This window comes from Haematobia irritans, chromosome 3, assembly GCF_050003625.1.
Source record: "Haematobia irritans isolate KBUSLIRL chromosome 3, ASM5000362v1, whole genome shotgun sequence".
In the NCBI taxonomy this organism is placed as follows: domain Eukaryota; kingdom Metazoa; phylum Arthropoda; class Insecta; order Diptera; family Muscidae; genus Haematobia; species Haematobia irritans.
Genome location: NC_134399.1, coordinates 11,860,860 through 11,879,637, shown reverse-complemented (window position 1 = coordinate 11,879,637; position 18,778 = coordinate 11,860,860). Strand labels below are relative to the sequence as shown.

Here is an 18,778-nt window from a genome sequence, read left to right as displayed (position 1 = left end):
GATTTTTTGCCTCGATATCGAAACGTTTCATACTACTAAAGAATATTTGCATTGTCCTAATCAAGAATTCTCATATTTCAACGAAAAAGTTTAAATGGATGAATTTTAAGTAAATTTTCATAGAGTGTAGTTTTGTTTTCGTTAGACCGATGCTATATTGACCGCCCTAACGGACATAAGGAACATGGGAAACACATGGCAAATCTGCTTTATTGACATGCAACATAAATCGAAAGAGCTGTATACCAATCTATTTTACTGCATGCAGCGTAAGCGATCAAAAATGATTCTTTCTCTAATCTTTTTTATTCTAATTACACTGTATTATCGACTGTTATCATAATCAAACACTATTATTGTAAGTTATAGGATGACATTGAAGCACTGTATGTAGATTCTTCAAGCATTTATAGAACAGGCCGATAATACAGTCACGATGTTTTGATGTGAGTAAAACGTTAACTGTCGGTAACAACGATTCCAATAATTTACGGTATCAAGAATATTAACGTATTTTGATAGGTAAAAGACGTTTTTGTATACATTGGTCTTTATCGAAATTGTATTTATATGTCGATAATGATGTCGAAATGTTTCATTGCAACGAAATTTTCTTTGAATGTAGTTATGCTAGCAAAACTTTCCATTCCGCTTTTTAGATATGCAACTGGACTTGAAAGTGCTGTATACCTGGCTATTTTGTAACAGGAAGCTAAACCGATCGATAATAATGTTCTCTACGCACCGGTCTTTATCGAATTTTAAATTATATGTCGATAATGATGTCAAAATGTTTCATTGCCACGAAGCTAACAAAAAATTTCCGTCGGAACAGAGTTCAACTGCTTTTTATATATGCAACGATCGATAATAATGATCTGATTGAGGTTGTTCTCAGAGCCTTAAAACATTGTGTCGTTAATGTAATTTTGCATTCAATTGGGGTAAATGAAATTTATTGAAATCTATCGAAAATGTATTTATATGTCGATAATGCAGTAGAATACCTCATGAATGTTTCATTGCCACGAAGCTAACTAAAATTTCCGTCGGAACAGAGTTCAACTGCTTTTTAGTATGCAACTGGAATTGAAAGAGCTGCATATCCGGCTATTTTATAACAGGAACGATCGATAATAATGATCTGATCAAGGTGGTTCTCAGAGTCTCGAAACATTGTATCGTTAATGCAATTTTGCATTCAATTGGGGTAAATGAAATTTACAAATCTATTGAAAAATGTATTTATATGTCGATAATGCAGTAGAACACCTCACGCAATTTCGCAAAAAATCCATTAGCTATTATTATACGTTATTATCGATAATGACGTCAGAATGTTTCATTGCCACGAAGCTAACAAAAATTTCCGTCGGAACAGAGTTCAACTGTTTTTTATGCGCTTTACAGATTATCAGTTATTCCGGACGGGATGTCGGTGTTTGTAAAGAATCTTACAATGTGTCGGATCGATACGACTTGTCGGCGATGACTAAATAATCGGTAAATGTGTTATCGATCCCATAAACATGCAGCAGTATCGATTATGCCTTCGGACTTAACTGATAATGTGCACAATATATGGGATATGTTCGACACGACCACTGTCGTCCGGAATAACTGATAATCTGTAAAGCGCATTAGATATGCAACGATCGATAATAATGATCTGACCAAGGTTGTTCTCAGAGTCTCAAAACATTGCATCGTTAATGTAATTTTGCATTCAATTGGGGTAAATGAAATTTACAAATCTATCGAAAATGTATTTATACGTCGATAATGCAGTAGAATACCTCACGAATGTTTCATTGCCACGAAGAGTTCAACTGCTTTTTAGATATGTAACTGGGATTGAAAGAACTGCATAGCCGACTATTTTGTACCAGGAACGATCGATAATAATGATCTGATCAAGTTTGTTCTCAGAGTCTCGAAACATTGTATCGTTAATGTAATTTTGCATTCAATTGGGGTAAATGAAATTTACAAATCTATTGAAAAATGTATTTATATGTCGATAATGCAGTACACTCCCTCGCGAAATTTCGCAAAAAACATTCCATTAGCTATTATTATATATTATTATCGTGTACTCGTATATCTCATAAAACAAAATATGAAAAATCGATAATACAGCCTAATGGAATTTTCATGGCTACTGAAAATGCACTTCGTAGATGTGAAATACCGATAATGCAATCATCAGCCTCATAAAATTTTCTATAGTAAAACAGCCAATGCACTTAGTATAAATATTAGAAATTTCTAAAGATGTATATACTGTATTTAAGTAAAACACGTATGTTTGTCGACAATACAGTTACCAGGCTCACGAAATTTTCTATAGCAAAAATGCCAATGTCCTCAGTATATGTAACCAAAATTTCTAGATGGGTGTATACTGCAATTTATTTAAAATTAATGTATATACCGATAATGCGGTATCACGAATTTTCTATAGCGAAATACAGTATTTTATATGTAGACATGCATGTTGAGATTATTTATTGTTTTCGATTTTTAATTGATGTTAATTTCCTTTTTTTTGTAGGTGGTCGAAAAGTTCCTGCTGGTACCAATTACACTGTTGGCATATTTGTTAGCTTACGCAATCCTAAATTTTTCCCCGATCCTGAATCGTTCAAGCCAGAGCGTTTTCTAAACGAAAGTGCCGATAAAATTGATCCCTATGCTTTTATTCCCTTCTCCGCTGGACCTCGGAATTGTATAGGACAAAAATTTGCTGTTTTGGAAATGAAAAGTGCTATTAGTAAAATGCTGCGGCATTATGAACTCTTACCTTTGGGTCCTGAAGTGAGGCCAATGATGAATTTGATTTTACGCTCAGCCAATGGCAATCATATAGGCTTGAAGCCACGAAAGTATTAAGATAATTTACACATAAAAAGGGATTTCAAATTTAATCGCAATTTTTTATTAATTGTATTTAAACTATTGATGTAACTTAAATTCGTTTAAAATTATAATCGTGGTTGAGTCGGAAAAAGTTCCTGGGTATATCACATGAGTACTTAGCATGATCCAAGCTATTTAATTTATTAAGTAATTTTACTTATTTTTATAGTTTTCTAATAAATATTTGTAAAATATAATAAATAATTTTAAAACTCGATCTCAATAATTGAAGATTGGTTTTGCCAGTATACCAAAATAGCTGTCGTTTAAACAGCAGCAGTGATAGACGAATAAATAATAAAAATACTTATTCTATATAACATAATATAAAAATCTTTTGTTAGACATTTCACAAATAAATTCGAAAATTATAAATAATACAAACCACAATAACTTCAAAAAATATTAGGTGATACAAATATGGCACGAACGAAGACTTATATAAAGCCAAGAGGAGCCTAGTTCACTGAAGAATATCCAAGATGAAACTATCAAATGTATTACTTAAACTATTATAAATTCAATTTACATGTTTAGTTTCTAAATTTATTTTATATAAATAAGTTGTGCAAGCGGAAGGTCCACCTCATTCTGCAATATTTTTTTCAATATAATTTTTTTTTTTTCAAAATTCTATCTCTATAGAAAATTTTGTCAGAATTTTATTTCTATAGAAAATTTTGTAAAAATTTTATCGCTATAGAAAATTTTGTCAAAATTTTATTTATATAGAAAATATTGTAAAAATTTTATTTCTATAGCAAATGTTGTCAAAATTCTATAACTATAGAAAATTTTGTCAAAATTTTATTTTTATAGAAAATTTTGACAAAATTTTATTTCTATAGAAAATTTTGACAAAATTTTATTTCTATAGAAAATTTTGTCAACGTTTTATTTCTACAGAAAATTTTGTCAAAATCCTATTTCTATGGAAAATTTTGTCAAAATTTTATTTCTATAGAAAATTTTGTCAAAATTCTATCTCTGTAGAAAATTTTGTCAAAATTTTATTTCTATAGAAAATTTTGTGAAAATTCTATTTCTATCGAAAATTTTGTGAAAATTTTATTTCTATAGAAAATTTTATCAAAATTCTATCTCTATAGAAAATTTTGTCAAAATTTTATTTCTATAAAAATGTTTGTCAAAGTTTTATTTCTATAGAAAATTTTGTCAAAATTTTATTTCTATAGAAAATTTTGTCAAAATGTTATTTCTATAAAAAATTTTGTCAAAATTCTATCTCTATACAAAATTTTGTCTAAATTTTATTTCTATAGAACACTTTGTCAAAATTTTATTTCTATAGAAAATTTTGTCAAAATTTTATTTCTATAGAAAATTTTGTCAAAATTTATTTCTATAGAAAATTTTGTCAAAATTGTATCGCTATAGAATTTTTTGTCAAACTTGTATCGCTACAGAATTTTTTGTCAAAATTCTATCTCTATAGAAAATTTAACAAATTTTTTTTCTATAGAAAAGTTTGTCAAAATTCTATCTCCATAGAAATTTTGACAACATTTTCTATAGAAATAAAATTTTGACAAACTTGTCTATAGAGATAGAATATTGACAAAATTTTCTATAGAGATAGTATTTTGACAAAATTTTCTATAGAAAAAAAATTTGATAAAATTTTCTATAGAAATAAAATGTTGACAAAATTTTCTATAGAAATGAAATTTTGACAAAATTTTCTATAAAATAAAATTTTGACAAAATTTTCTATAGATATAGAATTTGGACAAAATTTTCTATAGAAATAAAATTTTGACAAAATTTTCTATAGAAATAAAATATTTACAATATTTTCTATAGAGATAAAATTTTGACAACATTTTCTATAGAAATAAAATTTTGACAAAATTTTCTATAGAAATAAAACTTTGTCAAAATTTTCTATAGAAATAAAATTTTGACAAAATTTTCTATAAAACAAAATTTTGACAAAATTTTCTATAGAGATAGAATTTTGACAAAATTTTCGATAGAAATAAAATTTTGGCAAATTTTTTTTTTATAAATAAAATTTTGACAAAATTTTCTTTAGAAATAAAATTTTTACAAAATTTTCTATAGAAATAAAATTTTGCCAAAATTTTCTATAGAGATCGAATTTTGTCAAAATTTTCAATAGAAATAAAATTTTGACAAAATTTTCTATAGAAATAAAATTTTGACAAAATTTTCTATGGAGATAGAATTTTGACAAAATTTTCTATAGCGATAAAATTTTGACAACAGTTTCTATAGAAATAAAATGTTGACAAAATTTTCTATAGAGATAGAATTTTGACAAAATTTTCTATAGAAATAAAACTTTGACAAAATTTTCGATAAAATAAAATTTTGACAAAATTTTCTATAGAGATAGAATTTTGACAAAATTTTCGATAGAAAAAAATTTTGGCAAATTTTTTTTTTATAAATAAAATTTTGACAAAATTTTCTTTAGAAATAAAATTTTTACAAAATTTTCTATAGAAATAAAATTTTGACAAAATTTTCTATAGAGATCGAATTTTGTCAAAATTTTCAATAGAAATAAAATTTTGACAAAATTTTCTAGAAAAATCAAATTTTGACAAACTTTTCTATATATATATAGAATTTTTTAGAAATAAAATTTTAACAAAATATTCTATAGAGATAGAATTTTGACAAAATTTTCTATAGAAATAAAATCTTGATAAAATTTTCTATAGAATTACATTTTGACAAAATTTTCCATAGATTTTCTAAAGAAATAAAAATTTTATTTGTATAGAAAACTTTGTCCGAATTTTATTTCTATAGAAAATTTTGTCAAAATTTTATCGCTATAGAAAATGTTGTCAAAATTCTATCTCTATAGCAAAATTTTGTCAAAATTTTATCGCTTTAGAAAATTTTGTCAAAATTTTATTTCTATAGAAAATTTTGTCAATATTCTATCTCTATAGAAAATTTTGTCAAAATTTTATTTCTATGTAAAATTTTGTCAAAATTTTATTTCTATAGAAAATTTTGTCAAGATTTTATTTCTTTAGAAAATCTATGGAAAATTTTGTCAAAATGTTATTTCTGCAGAAAATTTTATCAAAATTTTATTTCTATAGAAAATGTTGTCAAATATTTATTTCTATAGAAAATTTTGACAAAATTTTATTTCTATAGAAAATTTTGTCAAAATTCTATCTCTATACAAAATTTTGTCAAAATTTTTTTCTATAGAAAATTTTAACAAAATTTTATTTCTATGGAAAATTTTGTCAAAATTTTATCGCTATAGAAAATTTTTTAATTTTTTTTTGTAGAATTCTACAAACTGCGGGAACCGTGGTCGCTCCCCGAATATCGACCAAATATCGAAAATTAAAGTACCAGCTCTTTATATCTTTAATCTATCCCAAACATTCTTTGAACATTTCAAGCACACCTGAGAATTTTAAGGGCAGGTACCCCTTTCTGATCGAAAATCAGGTACCCAATATTAATTTCATAACTTCCTCCACATGCTCTGTAAATCTGTTCAAGGAAATCGGAAAAGTTAAATTTTTTCTATATTTTAAAAAAGGCTGGCAACACGATCTTTGTCTAAAGGCCACCCCAACCTTCCCTGATAATTTCTAGCAAATCGGAAATCTTAAGACCAATTTTTAAAAGGTCCGTCAGTCCGTCTGTCTGTGAACACATTGTTGTAATCAAAGTCTAGGTCGTAACTTTGGTCCAATCGACTTAAAATTTGGCGCAAGTATGTGTTTTGGCTCAGAATAGAATCCTTTGGACTTTGTAAGAAATTGGTTCAGATTTACATGTAGCTTCCATACATATCTTTCGTCCGATATCTACTAATATGGCCCCAGAAGCCAGAATTTCAGTTTGATTTGCTTTAAATTTTGCACAAGGGGTGCAATTGATAGGCTCGTAAAGTATGTCAAATTTGGTTGAAATCGATATCAAAGGAACGTGTTGGTCATATCATTCATCAATATTTGGATATGCGGAAGTTCTGTGCAAAATGGGTGCCGCGCGAGCTCACATTTGACCAAAAACAAGAACGTGTTGATGATTCTGAGCGGTGTTTGCAGCTGTTAACTCGTAATACACCCGAGTTTTTCCGTCGATATGTGACAATGGATGAAACATGGCTCCATCACTACACTCCTGAGTCCAATCGACAGTCGGCTGAGTGGACAGCGACCGGTGAACCATCTCCGAAGCGCGTGGAAAGACTCAAAAGTCCGCTGGCAAAGTAATGGCGTCTGTTTTTTGGGATGCGCATGGAATAATTTTTATCGATTATCTTGAGAAGGGAAAAACCATCAACAGTGACTATTATATGGCGTTATTGGAGCGTTTGAAGGTCGAAATCGCGGCAAAACGGCCCCATATGAAGAAGATAAAAGTGTTGTTCCACCAAGACAACGCACCGTGCCACAAGTCATTGAGAACGATGGCAAAAATTCATGGATTGGGCTTCGAATTGCTTCCCCACCCATCGTATTCTCCAGATCTGGCCCCCAGCGACTTTTTCTTGTTCTCAGACCTAGAAAGGATGCTCGCAGGGAAAAAATTTGGCTGCAATGAAGAGGTGATCGTCGAAACTGAGGCCTATTTTGAGGCAAAACCGAAGGAGTACTACCAAAATGGTATCAACAAATTGGAAGGTCGTGAAGGGAACTATGTTGAATAATAAAAACGAATTTTGAAAAAAAAAAAAATGTGTTTTTCTTTGTTAGACCGGGGACTTATCAGCCAACCAGTTATATGACCCCAGAAGCCAGAGTTTTAATCTAATTCACTTGAAATTTTGCACTAGGAGTATAATTAGCAGTGTAGTCAAGTGTGCTAAATTTTACTGGTATCGGTTCAGATTTAGATATAGCTCCCATATATATGTTTCGGACGATTTACACTAATATGACCACAGAGGTCAAAGTTGTAATCCGATTTAAGTGAATTTTTTTACAGGAAGTATAATTAATATTGTAACTATGCATGTCAAATTTGTTTGCAATCGGTTCAGATTTAGATATAGCTACCATATATATCTTTCGCCCGATTTACACTCATATGACCACAGAGGCCAATTTTTAACTCCAATTCAGTTGAAATTTTGCACAAGGAGTAGAATTAGCATTGTAGCTATGCGTGCCAAATTTGGTTGAAATTGGCTCAGATTTAGATATAGCTCCTATATATATGTTTTTCTTATTTTGGCAAAAATGGTCAAAATACCAACATTTTCCTTGTAAAATCGCCACTGCTATGTCGAAAACTTGTAAAAATGACTCCAATTTTCCAATACTTCTAATTCATATCTATCGACTGATAAATCATAAATACACTTTTGCGAATTTGCTTAAAAATGGCTTCAGATTTATATGTTTCCCATATTTTTTTAATAACATTGTGTTCCACCCGAGGGCATTAGCCGACTTAAATTTTTCATCTATAGATTTTGTAGAAGTCTAATAAAATTTGTCCAGATCGAGTCAGATTTAAATGTATGTATATAGGGGAACAAAAACCTTTATATGACGGATTTGATATGGTATCGAAAATGTGGATCTACAAAGTGGTGTAGGGTATAATATAGTCGGTCCCGCCCGAATTTAGACTTTCCTTACTAGTTTCAAATTGATATTGATTATTCAAGAAAAATTTATGTTAGTTTCTCCAGTAGATCAGCTGCAAACAACAGAGGTTCATAAGTAATCGTAAGCATACGTGCACTGATAAAAAAAAATTCGACGCTAAAATTAACTTATTTTTTATTGCAAAACAATAATTATTATTTAATTCAGGGTCTATAAATTTTTCTGATTTTACTAACGAATTGTGGAAATCTAGAAAATGGAATGAAATTTAGTTAAAAATTTTACTTTTTTCCAGTGTATAGTGAATACATTTGAAAAATGTTAAATTTATATATAAAAGCAAAATCATTCATTCACTGGCTGAAAAATAAAAAAAAAACATCAACACTATCTCTTACAATATTGCCCTCAATAGATTTTGCTTTGTTCTATTTCTGCTTGGACCGACCATAAGCAAAACAATTCTCTTATTGCATTTTCAGTATAGCGTCAGTCTCAGTGAGGTTACGAACTATAAACGGACACATTTTCATCTACATGAAAAGAAAATGAGAAAATTGTGGTGAGTAAAATTAATACAAAAACAGAAACAAAAAATTAAAATTAAAAAACCAAACAGAGTTTTAAGTTAATGCAAAAGCGAATAAACAATGACTGAATGATATGAACATTAAAAAAAAAACAATTTTCTAACATAATTGTGAATTGAATTGGAAAAATCGATATAACAATCGGTTCATATCGTAAACAGAAATTGCAAATGCAAACAAAACATAAGAGACATTTTTATTATTAATTATTTTACAAAGCCTTTGTCAAAATTTTTCTTTTTTTTCTTTGCAGTTCCTTGCTATATCGAAGGCAGAAGTTTTATACGAAATAAATTAAAAAGTTTTTTTTTTTTAATTTTAAGATCACAGAAAAACATACACTGAAAAAAAGCGTTCCCGCTTCAAAAGGTTTTGTCTTATACTAATGATTTTGGTATAGATTCGGAGCCAAAGAAGCGGATACTTGAAGTAAGACTACCTCTAAAGCTGAGTACTATGTTCAGTTTTCAAGCTGAAAACCGGTTACGGTTACTTTTTTTAATTGATTAATATAGAAATACAAAATTATTTGCAATCAATTCCTTGGATCTTTTCCTTCCATTATTTGGTAAGACTTGATCAAAATATAATCGTCTTCATACATATTTTTGTACTTTTAGTTTAGTGTTTTGGTGAAAAACCCGAACATAGTACTCACCTTAAGACACAATTTACTGTTAAATTTGAGTTTCCGTAGATGATTCTATGCAAAAAAAACAAAATTAATTAATTGGTTTTTTTTTTTAATTTTTTCTTCCTAAGCTAACGAAATACTTTAAAAACGTGTTAACGACGTCTTAAATTTCCAAATTTGGTTCGACTTCAATTAGATATTATGCTACGTTTCAAGTAAAAATGTCTTCATTTCTACACAAAAATTTTGTAAAATTGTTATTTCTATAGAATATTTTCTCAAAATTTTATTTTTAAAGAAAATTTTGTCAATAATATTATTTCTATAGAAAATTTTGTCAAAATTTTATTTTTATAGAAAGTTTTGTCAAAATTTTAATTCTATAGAAAATTTTGTCAAAATTTTATTTCTACACGCAAAGAAAAAAAACGTTTGGAAAACGTGTACCGAAAACGTTTTTCTTTTGTTAGAGTTTATTGAATTTCTTCGAAAATTTTAAACTTTTATAACCAAAAAAATTCGTTTGTTACAAAATTTTAATTTTTTCAATAAAAAAAGTTATTTTTGAACCAACAACACAATCCATTTCGTTTATATCAAACACTGTTCTTTCCTGACTTTAGGTCTTTAATAAGACACATTTTACAGTTCAAAATTTAATATACTACAATGTAATGTTGAACATTTTTTCGGAATTTTCCGAACAAAGCTGGAATATATGTAAAAAAAAAAACTTTAGTCGAAGCAGGGATCGAACCCACGACCCTTGGCATGCAAGTCGGACGTAGCAACCACTGCTCCACGGTGCCAAACTAAATGTTTGTTTCTGTTAAATAAACTTTGTTTATTCGGTTCGTGGGCGCCGCAAGCTATGCTATATAAATATAACTTATATGGATATTTATTTATTGATGACCATAACAGGTACATAGCTCAGTGGATAGTGTGTTGGCTTGCAAAGTGCATGGTCCGCGGTTCGATTCTCCGTATAGGCGAAAGGTAAAAAAATTTTAAAAATTTGTAAAATCGTATAATTTCTTCTACATTGTTGGTATTACAGGAAAAGGTGTTAAGAACTAAAAAACATCGTGGATGTGAGAAAGATGTGAGGGAAAATGCAATTAGCAAGAAAACAATGTTTTTTTTGTGAGTATGTCTTTATGAAATTGTTTTTACATCCTGGAAAAGAATAAACGTTTATCACAAAAAGTATATGCTTTTCTTCCAAATACACTTCCTTACAGCGAAAAGCAAATGAGAAACGAACTTTGTTTGTCTAAAATTTCGTTTGGGAGGAAAGAATTATTTTTTTGCGTTTATGGAAAATTTTGTCAAAATTTTATTTCTATGGAAAATTTTGTCAAAATTTTATTTCTATAGAAAATTTAGTCAAAATTTTAATTCTATAGAAAATTTTGTCAAGATTTCAATTCTATAGAAAATTTTGTTAAAATTTTATTTCTATAGAATTTTTTGTCAAAATTTTATTTTTATAGAAAGTTTTGTCAAAATTTTAATTCTATAGAAAATTTTGCCAAAATTTTAATTCTATAGAAAATTTTATCAAAATTTTATTTATATGGAAAATTTTGTCAAAATTTTATTTGTATAGAAAATTTTGTCAAAATTTTATTTCAATAGAAAATTTTGTCAAAATTTTATTTATATGGAAAATTTTGTTAAAATTTTATTTATATGGAAAATTTTGTCAAAATTTTAATTCTATAGAAAATTTTGTCAAAATTTTATTTGTATAGAAAATTTTGTCAAAATTTTATTTCTATAGAAAATTTTGTCAAAATTTTAATTCTATAGAAAATTTTATTTGTATAGAAAATTTTGTCAAAATTTTATTTCTATAGAAAATTTTGTCAAATTTTTATTTCTATAGAAAATTTAATCTATACAAATATTTTTTCATATTTTTATTTCTATAGAATTTTTTTTTCAAAATTTTATTTCTATAGAAAATTTTGTCAAATTTTTGTTTCTATAGAAAATTTTGTCAAAATGTTATTTTTATAGAAAATTTGGTCAAAATTTTATTTTTACCGAAAATTTTGTCAAATGTTTATTTCTATGGAAATTTTTGATGAAATTTTGATTTTTTGATTTTTTATTTCTATAGAAAACTTTGTCAAAAAATTTTAATCGTCAAAATTTTATTTCTATGGAAAATTTTGTCCAAATTTTATTTCTAAAAAAATTTTGTCAAAATTTAATTTCAATAGAACATTTTGTCAAAATTTTATTTCTTTGGAAAATTTTGTCAAAATTGTATTTCTAGAGAAAATTTTGTCAACATTTTATTTCTATAGAATATATTGTCAAAATTTTATTTCTATAGAAAATTTTATCAAAATTTTATTTTTATAGAAAATTTTGTCAAAAACTTTATTTCTCTAGAAAATTATGTCGAAATTTTATTTCTATACAAAAATTTTGTCAAAAATTTTATTTCTATAAAAAATGATGTCGAAATTTTATCTCTATACAAAAAATTTGGCAACATTTTATTTCTATAGAAAATGTAGTCAAAATTTTATTTCTATAGAAAATTTTATTTCGTTTTGTTATTGTTATTGTTGGTTTGTACTTCAATCATATTAGTTCTGTTGATCTCAGCTTAAAAACCATTGCGTTAACTAAACTACAAGAGTAGCTTAACCAAAAGAGGAAAAGAATGTTTGTCAAATTTATTTGGGCAAAGCCCTATAGACTGCAAGATGGTTGGATGGACGCACGTTTCGGAATTACCACATTCCTCATCAGCATCCTCTATTTGCAGCAAAACTATCAAATAATTATCAGAACAAATTCTGGTAGTTCACCCCACCCAAAGTGTACCATACTTGTCAAAATTTTATTTCTACAGTAAATTTTGTCAAAATTTTATTCCTATAGCAAATTTTGTACAAATTTTTTTTTTTATAGAAAATTTTGCCAAATTTTTATTTCTATAGAAAATTTTATCAACATTTTATTTTTAAAAACAAAACTTTGTTAATCTTTTATTTCTATAGAAAATTTTGTCAAAATTGTATTTTTATAGAAATTTTTCTCAAATTTGGATTTCTATGGAAAATTTTATCAAAGTTATATTTCCATACAAAAATTTTCAAAATTTTATTTCTATAGAAAATTTTGCCAAATTTTAATTCTATAGAAAATTTTGTCAAAATTTAATTTCTATAGAAAATCTTGTCAAAATTCAATTTTTATAAAAAATTTTGTCAAAATTTTATTTCTATGGAAAATTTTGATAAAATTTTATTTCTATAGAAAATTTTGTCAAAATTTTAGTTCTATAGAAAATGTTGTCAAATTTTATCTCTATAGACAATTTTGTCAAAATTGTATTTCTATAGAAAATTTTGTCAAAATTGTATTTCTATAGAAATTTTGTCAAAATTTTATATCTACAGAAAATTGTGTCAAAATGTTATTTCTATAGAAAATTTTGTCAAAATTTTATTTCTATAGAAAATTTTGTCGAAATTTTAATTCTATAGAAAGTTTTGTCAAAATTTTATTTCTATAGAAAATTTTGTCAAAATTTTAATTCTATAGAAAATGTCAAATTTTATCTCTATAGAAAATTTTGTCAAAATTTTATTTCTGTAGAAAATTTTGTCAAAATTTTAATTCTATAGAAAATTTTGTCAAAATTTTAGTTCTATAGAAAATTTTGTCAAAATTTTATTTCTATAGAAAATTTTGTCAAAATTTTATTTCTATAGAATATTTTGTCAAAATTTTAATTCTATAGAAAATTTTGTCAAAATTTTAATTCTATAGAAAATTTTGTTAAAATTTTATTTCTATAGAAATTTTTGTCAAAATTTTATTTTTTACGGAAAATTTTGTCAAAATTGTATTTCTATAGAAATTTTTCTCAAATTTGGATTTCTATGGAAAATTTTATCAAAGTTATATTTCAATACAAAAATTTTCAAAATTTTATTTCTATGGAAAATTTTGATAAAATTTTATTTCAATAGAAAATTTTGTCAAAATTTTAATTCTATAGAAAATGTTGTCAAATTTTATCTCTATAGAAAATTTTGTCAAAATTGTATTTCTATAGAAAATTTTGTCAAAATTTTATATCTACAGAAAATTGTGTCAAAATGTTATTTCTATAGAAAATTTTGTCAAAATTTTATTTCTATAGAAAATTTTGTCGAAATTTTAATTCTATAGAAAGTTTTGTCAAAATTTTATTTCTATAGAAAATTTTGTCAAAATTTTAATTCTATAGAAAATGTTGTCAAATTTTATCTCTATAGAAAATTTTGTCAAAATTCTATTTCTATAGAAAATTTTGTCAAAATTTTAATTCTATAGAAAATTTTGTCAACATTTTAGTTCTATAGAAAATTTTGTCAAAATTTTGTTTCTATAGAAAATTTTGTCAAAATTTTATTTCTATAGAATATTTTGTCAAAATTTTAATTCTATAGAAAATTTTGTCAAAATTTTAATTCTATAGAAAATTTTGTTAAAATTTTATTTCGATAGAAATTTTTGTCAAAATTTTATTTCTATAGAAATTTTTGTCAAAATTTTATTTCTATAGGAATTTTTCTCAAAATTTTATTTTTATGGAAAATTTTGTCAAAAATGAATTTCTATACAAAATTTTGTCAAATTTTTATATCTATAGAAAAATTCGTCAAAATTTTATTTCTACAGAAAATTTTATCAAAAAACTTTTTTCTATAGAAAATTTTGTCAAAATTTTATTTCTATAGAAAATTTTGTCAAAATTTTAATTCTATAGAAAATTTTGTCAAAATTTTAGTTCTATAGAAAATTTTGTCAAAATTTTATTTCTATAGAAAATTTTGTCAAAATTTTATTTCTATAGAATACTTTGTCAAAATTTTAATTCTATAGGAAATTTTGTCAAAATTTTAATTCTATAGAAAATTTTGTTAAAATTTTATTTCGATAGAAATTTTTGTCAAAATTTTATTTCTATAGAAATTTTTGTCAAAATTTTATTTCTATAGAAATTTTTGTCAAAATTTATTTTTAAGGAAAATTTTGTCAAAAATGAATTTCTATACAAAATTTTGTCAAATTTTTATATCTATAGAAAAATTCGTCAAAATTTTATTTCTACAGAAAATTTTATCAAAAAACTTTTTTCTATAGAAAATTTTGTCACAATTTTATTTATATGGAAAATTTTGTCAAAATTTTATTTCTATACAAAAATTTTGTCAAATTTTTATTTCTATAGAAAATTTTGTCAAAATTTGTTTATATGGAAAATTTTGTTAAATTTTTATTTCTATAGAAAATTTTGTCAAATTTTTATTTCCATAGAAAATTTTGTCAAATTTTTATTTCTATAGAAAATTTTGTTAAAATTTTATTTCAATAGAAAATTTTGTCAAAATAAAAATTTACCACAAATACGCCATCATGAACTTCGTATGGCTCTGAAGATATTTCTTGCAACTTTGAACTCAAGTTTTTTTCCTTCGGACCAATTTACTTAAAGCAATTAAAATAATAAACATATTTGTATTTTTATTACACTTCCAATGTCAATTATATATTGCTCATATGATTTGTTAATGAATAAAAGAAAACTGATAATTATGTGCTACCTCTTAGTTGGGGAAAAAAATCTCAGATACAACTTTCAACTTCTCCATTTCTCAAATGTTACTGTTGATCTCTCTCTCTCTCAAATGTTACAGTTGATCTTCTCATTCCAACAGAAAATGTATTTTTTTTATTGCTTTAGAAGTTGTTAACCTCAGATATAACACGTTCTCATAGTATGTTTTTTTTTCTATTTCAGATGACAAATTTAAATTACTCATCTAATTGGAAAAAAATAGATTGAAAATGTTTTTGGAAATTATATTGGGTATTTGCCTTCTCATATTGATCAATAATTTCTGGAAACGAGCCAGTATTAAAAAACAATTAGGATATATACCACTGGTCTCAAGAATACCATTTGTGGGAAGTCTTATAGTATTATTGCAACTGCATCCTGATGGTAAACAAATTTTATTTAAAAAAAAAAAACATAAACCTTTGAAAAATGTTTGAATTCAACTTCTTTTCAAATTCTTTACATTTGAAAGTGAGTTGAATTCAAAGGTTATACAGGGAATTTTTATTTCTAACTGAATCTTATTTATTTATTTATTTTTTAATATATTTATATTAGAATATCACAAACAATGGCACAATTTTGTTATCCGTTATGGTAAATCGTTTGCTGCCATTATATTTGGTATGATTTTTGTGGTTACAAAAGATCATCGAATTGTGGATACCTTGCTAAGCAGTCAACATAATTTGCGAAAGAATTTAGTTTATCAAATGCTTCAAATATGGCTGGGCAATGGTTTACTTTTAAGTTCGGGAAAAATTTGGCATATAATGAGAAAAATTATTACGCCCACATTCCATTTCAAGATATTGGAACAGTTTGTTGAAGTCTTTGATCATCAAACGGATATTTTAATAATGAAACTAAAACCTTTCGCAAATGGTTGTAGCTCAGTAAATATATTTGAACCTGTGGGTCTATTAACAATGGATATAATTGCTGGTAATGTTATATTGAAGATTAGGCTTTAGATGTTTTAATCCAATATTCCAAATTCTACAGAAACCGCAATGGGAGTAAAAATAAACGCTCAAATGGATTGCAAGTCGGAATTTGTTCAAGCCATAAATGAGTAAGTATATTTTTATTAGTGTCTCAACATAAACAAAGTAATGGGCGAACGGGCAGTTTTTTAAGGGAAGACCAAAATACGCGACGGAGTACAGGCACGGTTAGGACAATGTCGCCAAATTAAAATCTATTCTAATTCCTTCGCCGAGAATGAATCCGCGAAGTCGTGACGACGTTAGTAGCCCCGCCGGTGATTTATGGGCAGTCTACGCTGCCATAAATGAGGAGGTATCTTTTAATTAGTGCCATAACATAACCATAGCGATTGGCGAACATTTATTTACGGACATTTCTTATGGGAAGCGCATACTACCCACGGATTATCGTGACAGTTAGCGCGTCTATTCTAATCCCTTCACAGAGAATGTAGCCGCCCCACCACTGATTTTTGCCTAGTTGACGCCACCGTCGGCTCATTGCGACTGAAATGTAGCCACTAGCCAGTCTGCCCTGCCAATTTTTTTTTTTAATTTTACGCCATTTCTTGGAATCCCTCACCATGATGTGTACTCGTAATGTCTTATACGATATCTAAATCACATCGGAAAAGCGCCTTCAAAAGTTAAAAGGTTATTGTCTCGACTGAAATGTAGCGCCAATCAATCAATATATTTACATCTCTTAAATGCTTGAAATTTTAGTGTCAGCCTCCTTGGTGGAAAGTCGGATAGAGTGATTGCTTACCAAAAAACGTCGTTTAGGTGTCCTCCATAGTTTTCCGAATGGTTTGAACTGCATTCGCTTTATCCCTCAAACTTTTCAAAACGTCTGCGTAACTGTTCCCCTCACTAGGATTCATTACGGCGGCGTCAGTGCGTTCTAGTGACCTCCTTTTGTGGTTTCCACTTCGGGGTTTCCGCCGGAGAAATTTATGTTCAAAGCTTTATTTACCTCTGTTGGTGCCCATACTTCTTTCGATTTCTTCTTGAGTTTCATTCCTACTCAAAAAGTCCGAATAACTGTTACCGTCACAGGGCTTTATAAGGACGGCGCCAGGGCGTTATCTTGACCCCTTTAGGTTAGGTTAGGTGGCAACCCGATGTATCTGGCTCATTTAGACTATTCAGTCCATTGTGATACCACATTGGTGAACTTCTCTCTTATCACTGAGTGCTGCCCGATTTCATGTTAAGCTCAATGACAAGGGACCTCCTTTTTATAGCCGAGTCCGAACGGCGTTCCACATTGCAGTGAAACCATTTAGAGAAGCTTTGAAACCCTCAGAAATGTCACCAGCATTACTGAGGTGGGATAATCCACCGCTGAAAAACTTTTTGGTGTTCGGTCGAAGCAGGGATCGAACCCAAGACCTTGTGTATGCAAGGCGGGCATGCTAACCATTGCACCACGGTGGCTCCCCTTTAGTACTTTTGTCTTGGGAGCCACCGTGGTGCAATGGTTAGCATGCCCGCCTTGCATACACAAGGTCGTGGGTTCGATTCCTGCTGCGACCGAACACCAAAAAAGTTTTTCAGCGGTGGATTATCCCACCTCAGTAATGCTGGTGACATTTCTGAGGGTTTCAAAGCTTCTCTAAGTGGTTTCACTCCAATGTGGAACGCCGTTCGGACTCGGCTATAAAAAGGAGGTCCCTTGTCATTGAGCTTAACATGGAATCGGGCAGCACTCAGTGATAAGAGAGAAGTTCACCACTGTGGTATCACAATGGACTGAATAGTCTAAGTGAGCCTGATACATCGGGCTGCCACATAACCTAACCTAACCTAACCTAGTACTTTTGTCTTCTGTTTATGTTCAAAGCTTTACTTACCTCTGTAGGTGCCAACATCTTTCGATTTCTTCTTGAGTTTCATTTCTTCTCAAAGAGTCCGCATAACTGTTGCCGTCACAGGGCTTTATAATGACGGCGCCAGGGCGTTCTCTTGACCCCTTTGGTACTTTTGTCTTCTGTTTATGTTCAAAGCTTTATTTACCGCTGTAGGTCCAATAATTCTATCGATTCCATCTTGAGTCTCATTCCTTCTCAAAGAGTCCGCATAGCTGTTACCGTCACAGGGCTTTATAAGGACGGCGCCAGGGCGTTCTTTTGACCCCTTTGGTACTTTTGCCTTCGGTTTATATTCAAAGCTTTATTTACCTCTGTAGGTGCCAATAATTCTTTCGATTCCATCGTTCCTGGGTTTATCTCTGCTGGGCTGGGACACTTCGCTTGTTCTTAGGGTTTGAAGTGTTGAGGTATCTGATGCAATATCCTCATGTATTCTTCTCGGTATACCTGATTTGGCGTGCTGTGGTTTGGGAAAGTTCTCACCGACTGGGGATCTTCTCCGTTTTTCTTTGAATTGCTCGGAGTTTCGTTTTCCTTGGAATCTAC

General features: G+C 28.1%; 1 protein-coding gene across 1 annotated transcript in view; it reads left to right on the top strand.

The window, feature by feature from the left end:
• The window catches only part of LOC142230758 (putative cytochrome P450 4d20), a 33,030-nt gene that overhangs the window by 11,339 nt on the left and 2,913 nt on the right, over positions 1–18,778 (top strand). The window contains exons 6-10 of the mRNA XM_075301385.1: positions 2,555–2,885; positions 6,339–6,453; positions 15,576–15,753; positions 15,928–16,314; positions 16,375–16,444. Of these exons, the coding sequence (XP_075157500.1) occupies positions 2,555–2,885; positions 6,339–6,453; positions 15,576–15,753; positions 15,928–16,314; positions 16,375–16,444 (1,081 nt within the window). The remainder of the gene's footprint in view (positions 1–2,554; positions 2,886–6,338; positions 6,454–15,575; positions 15,754–15,927; positions 16,315–16,374; positions 16,445–18,778) is intronic.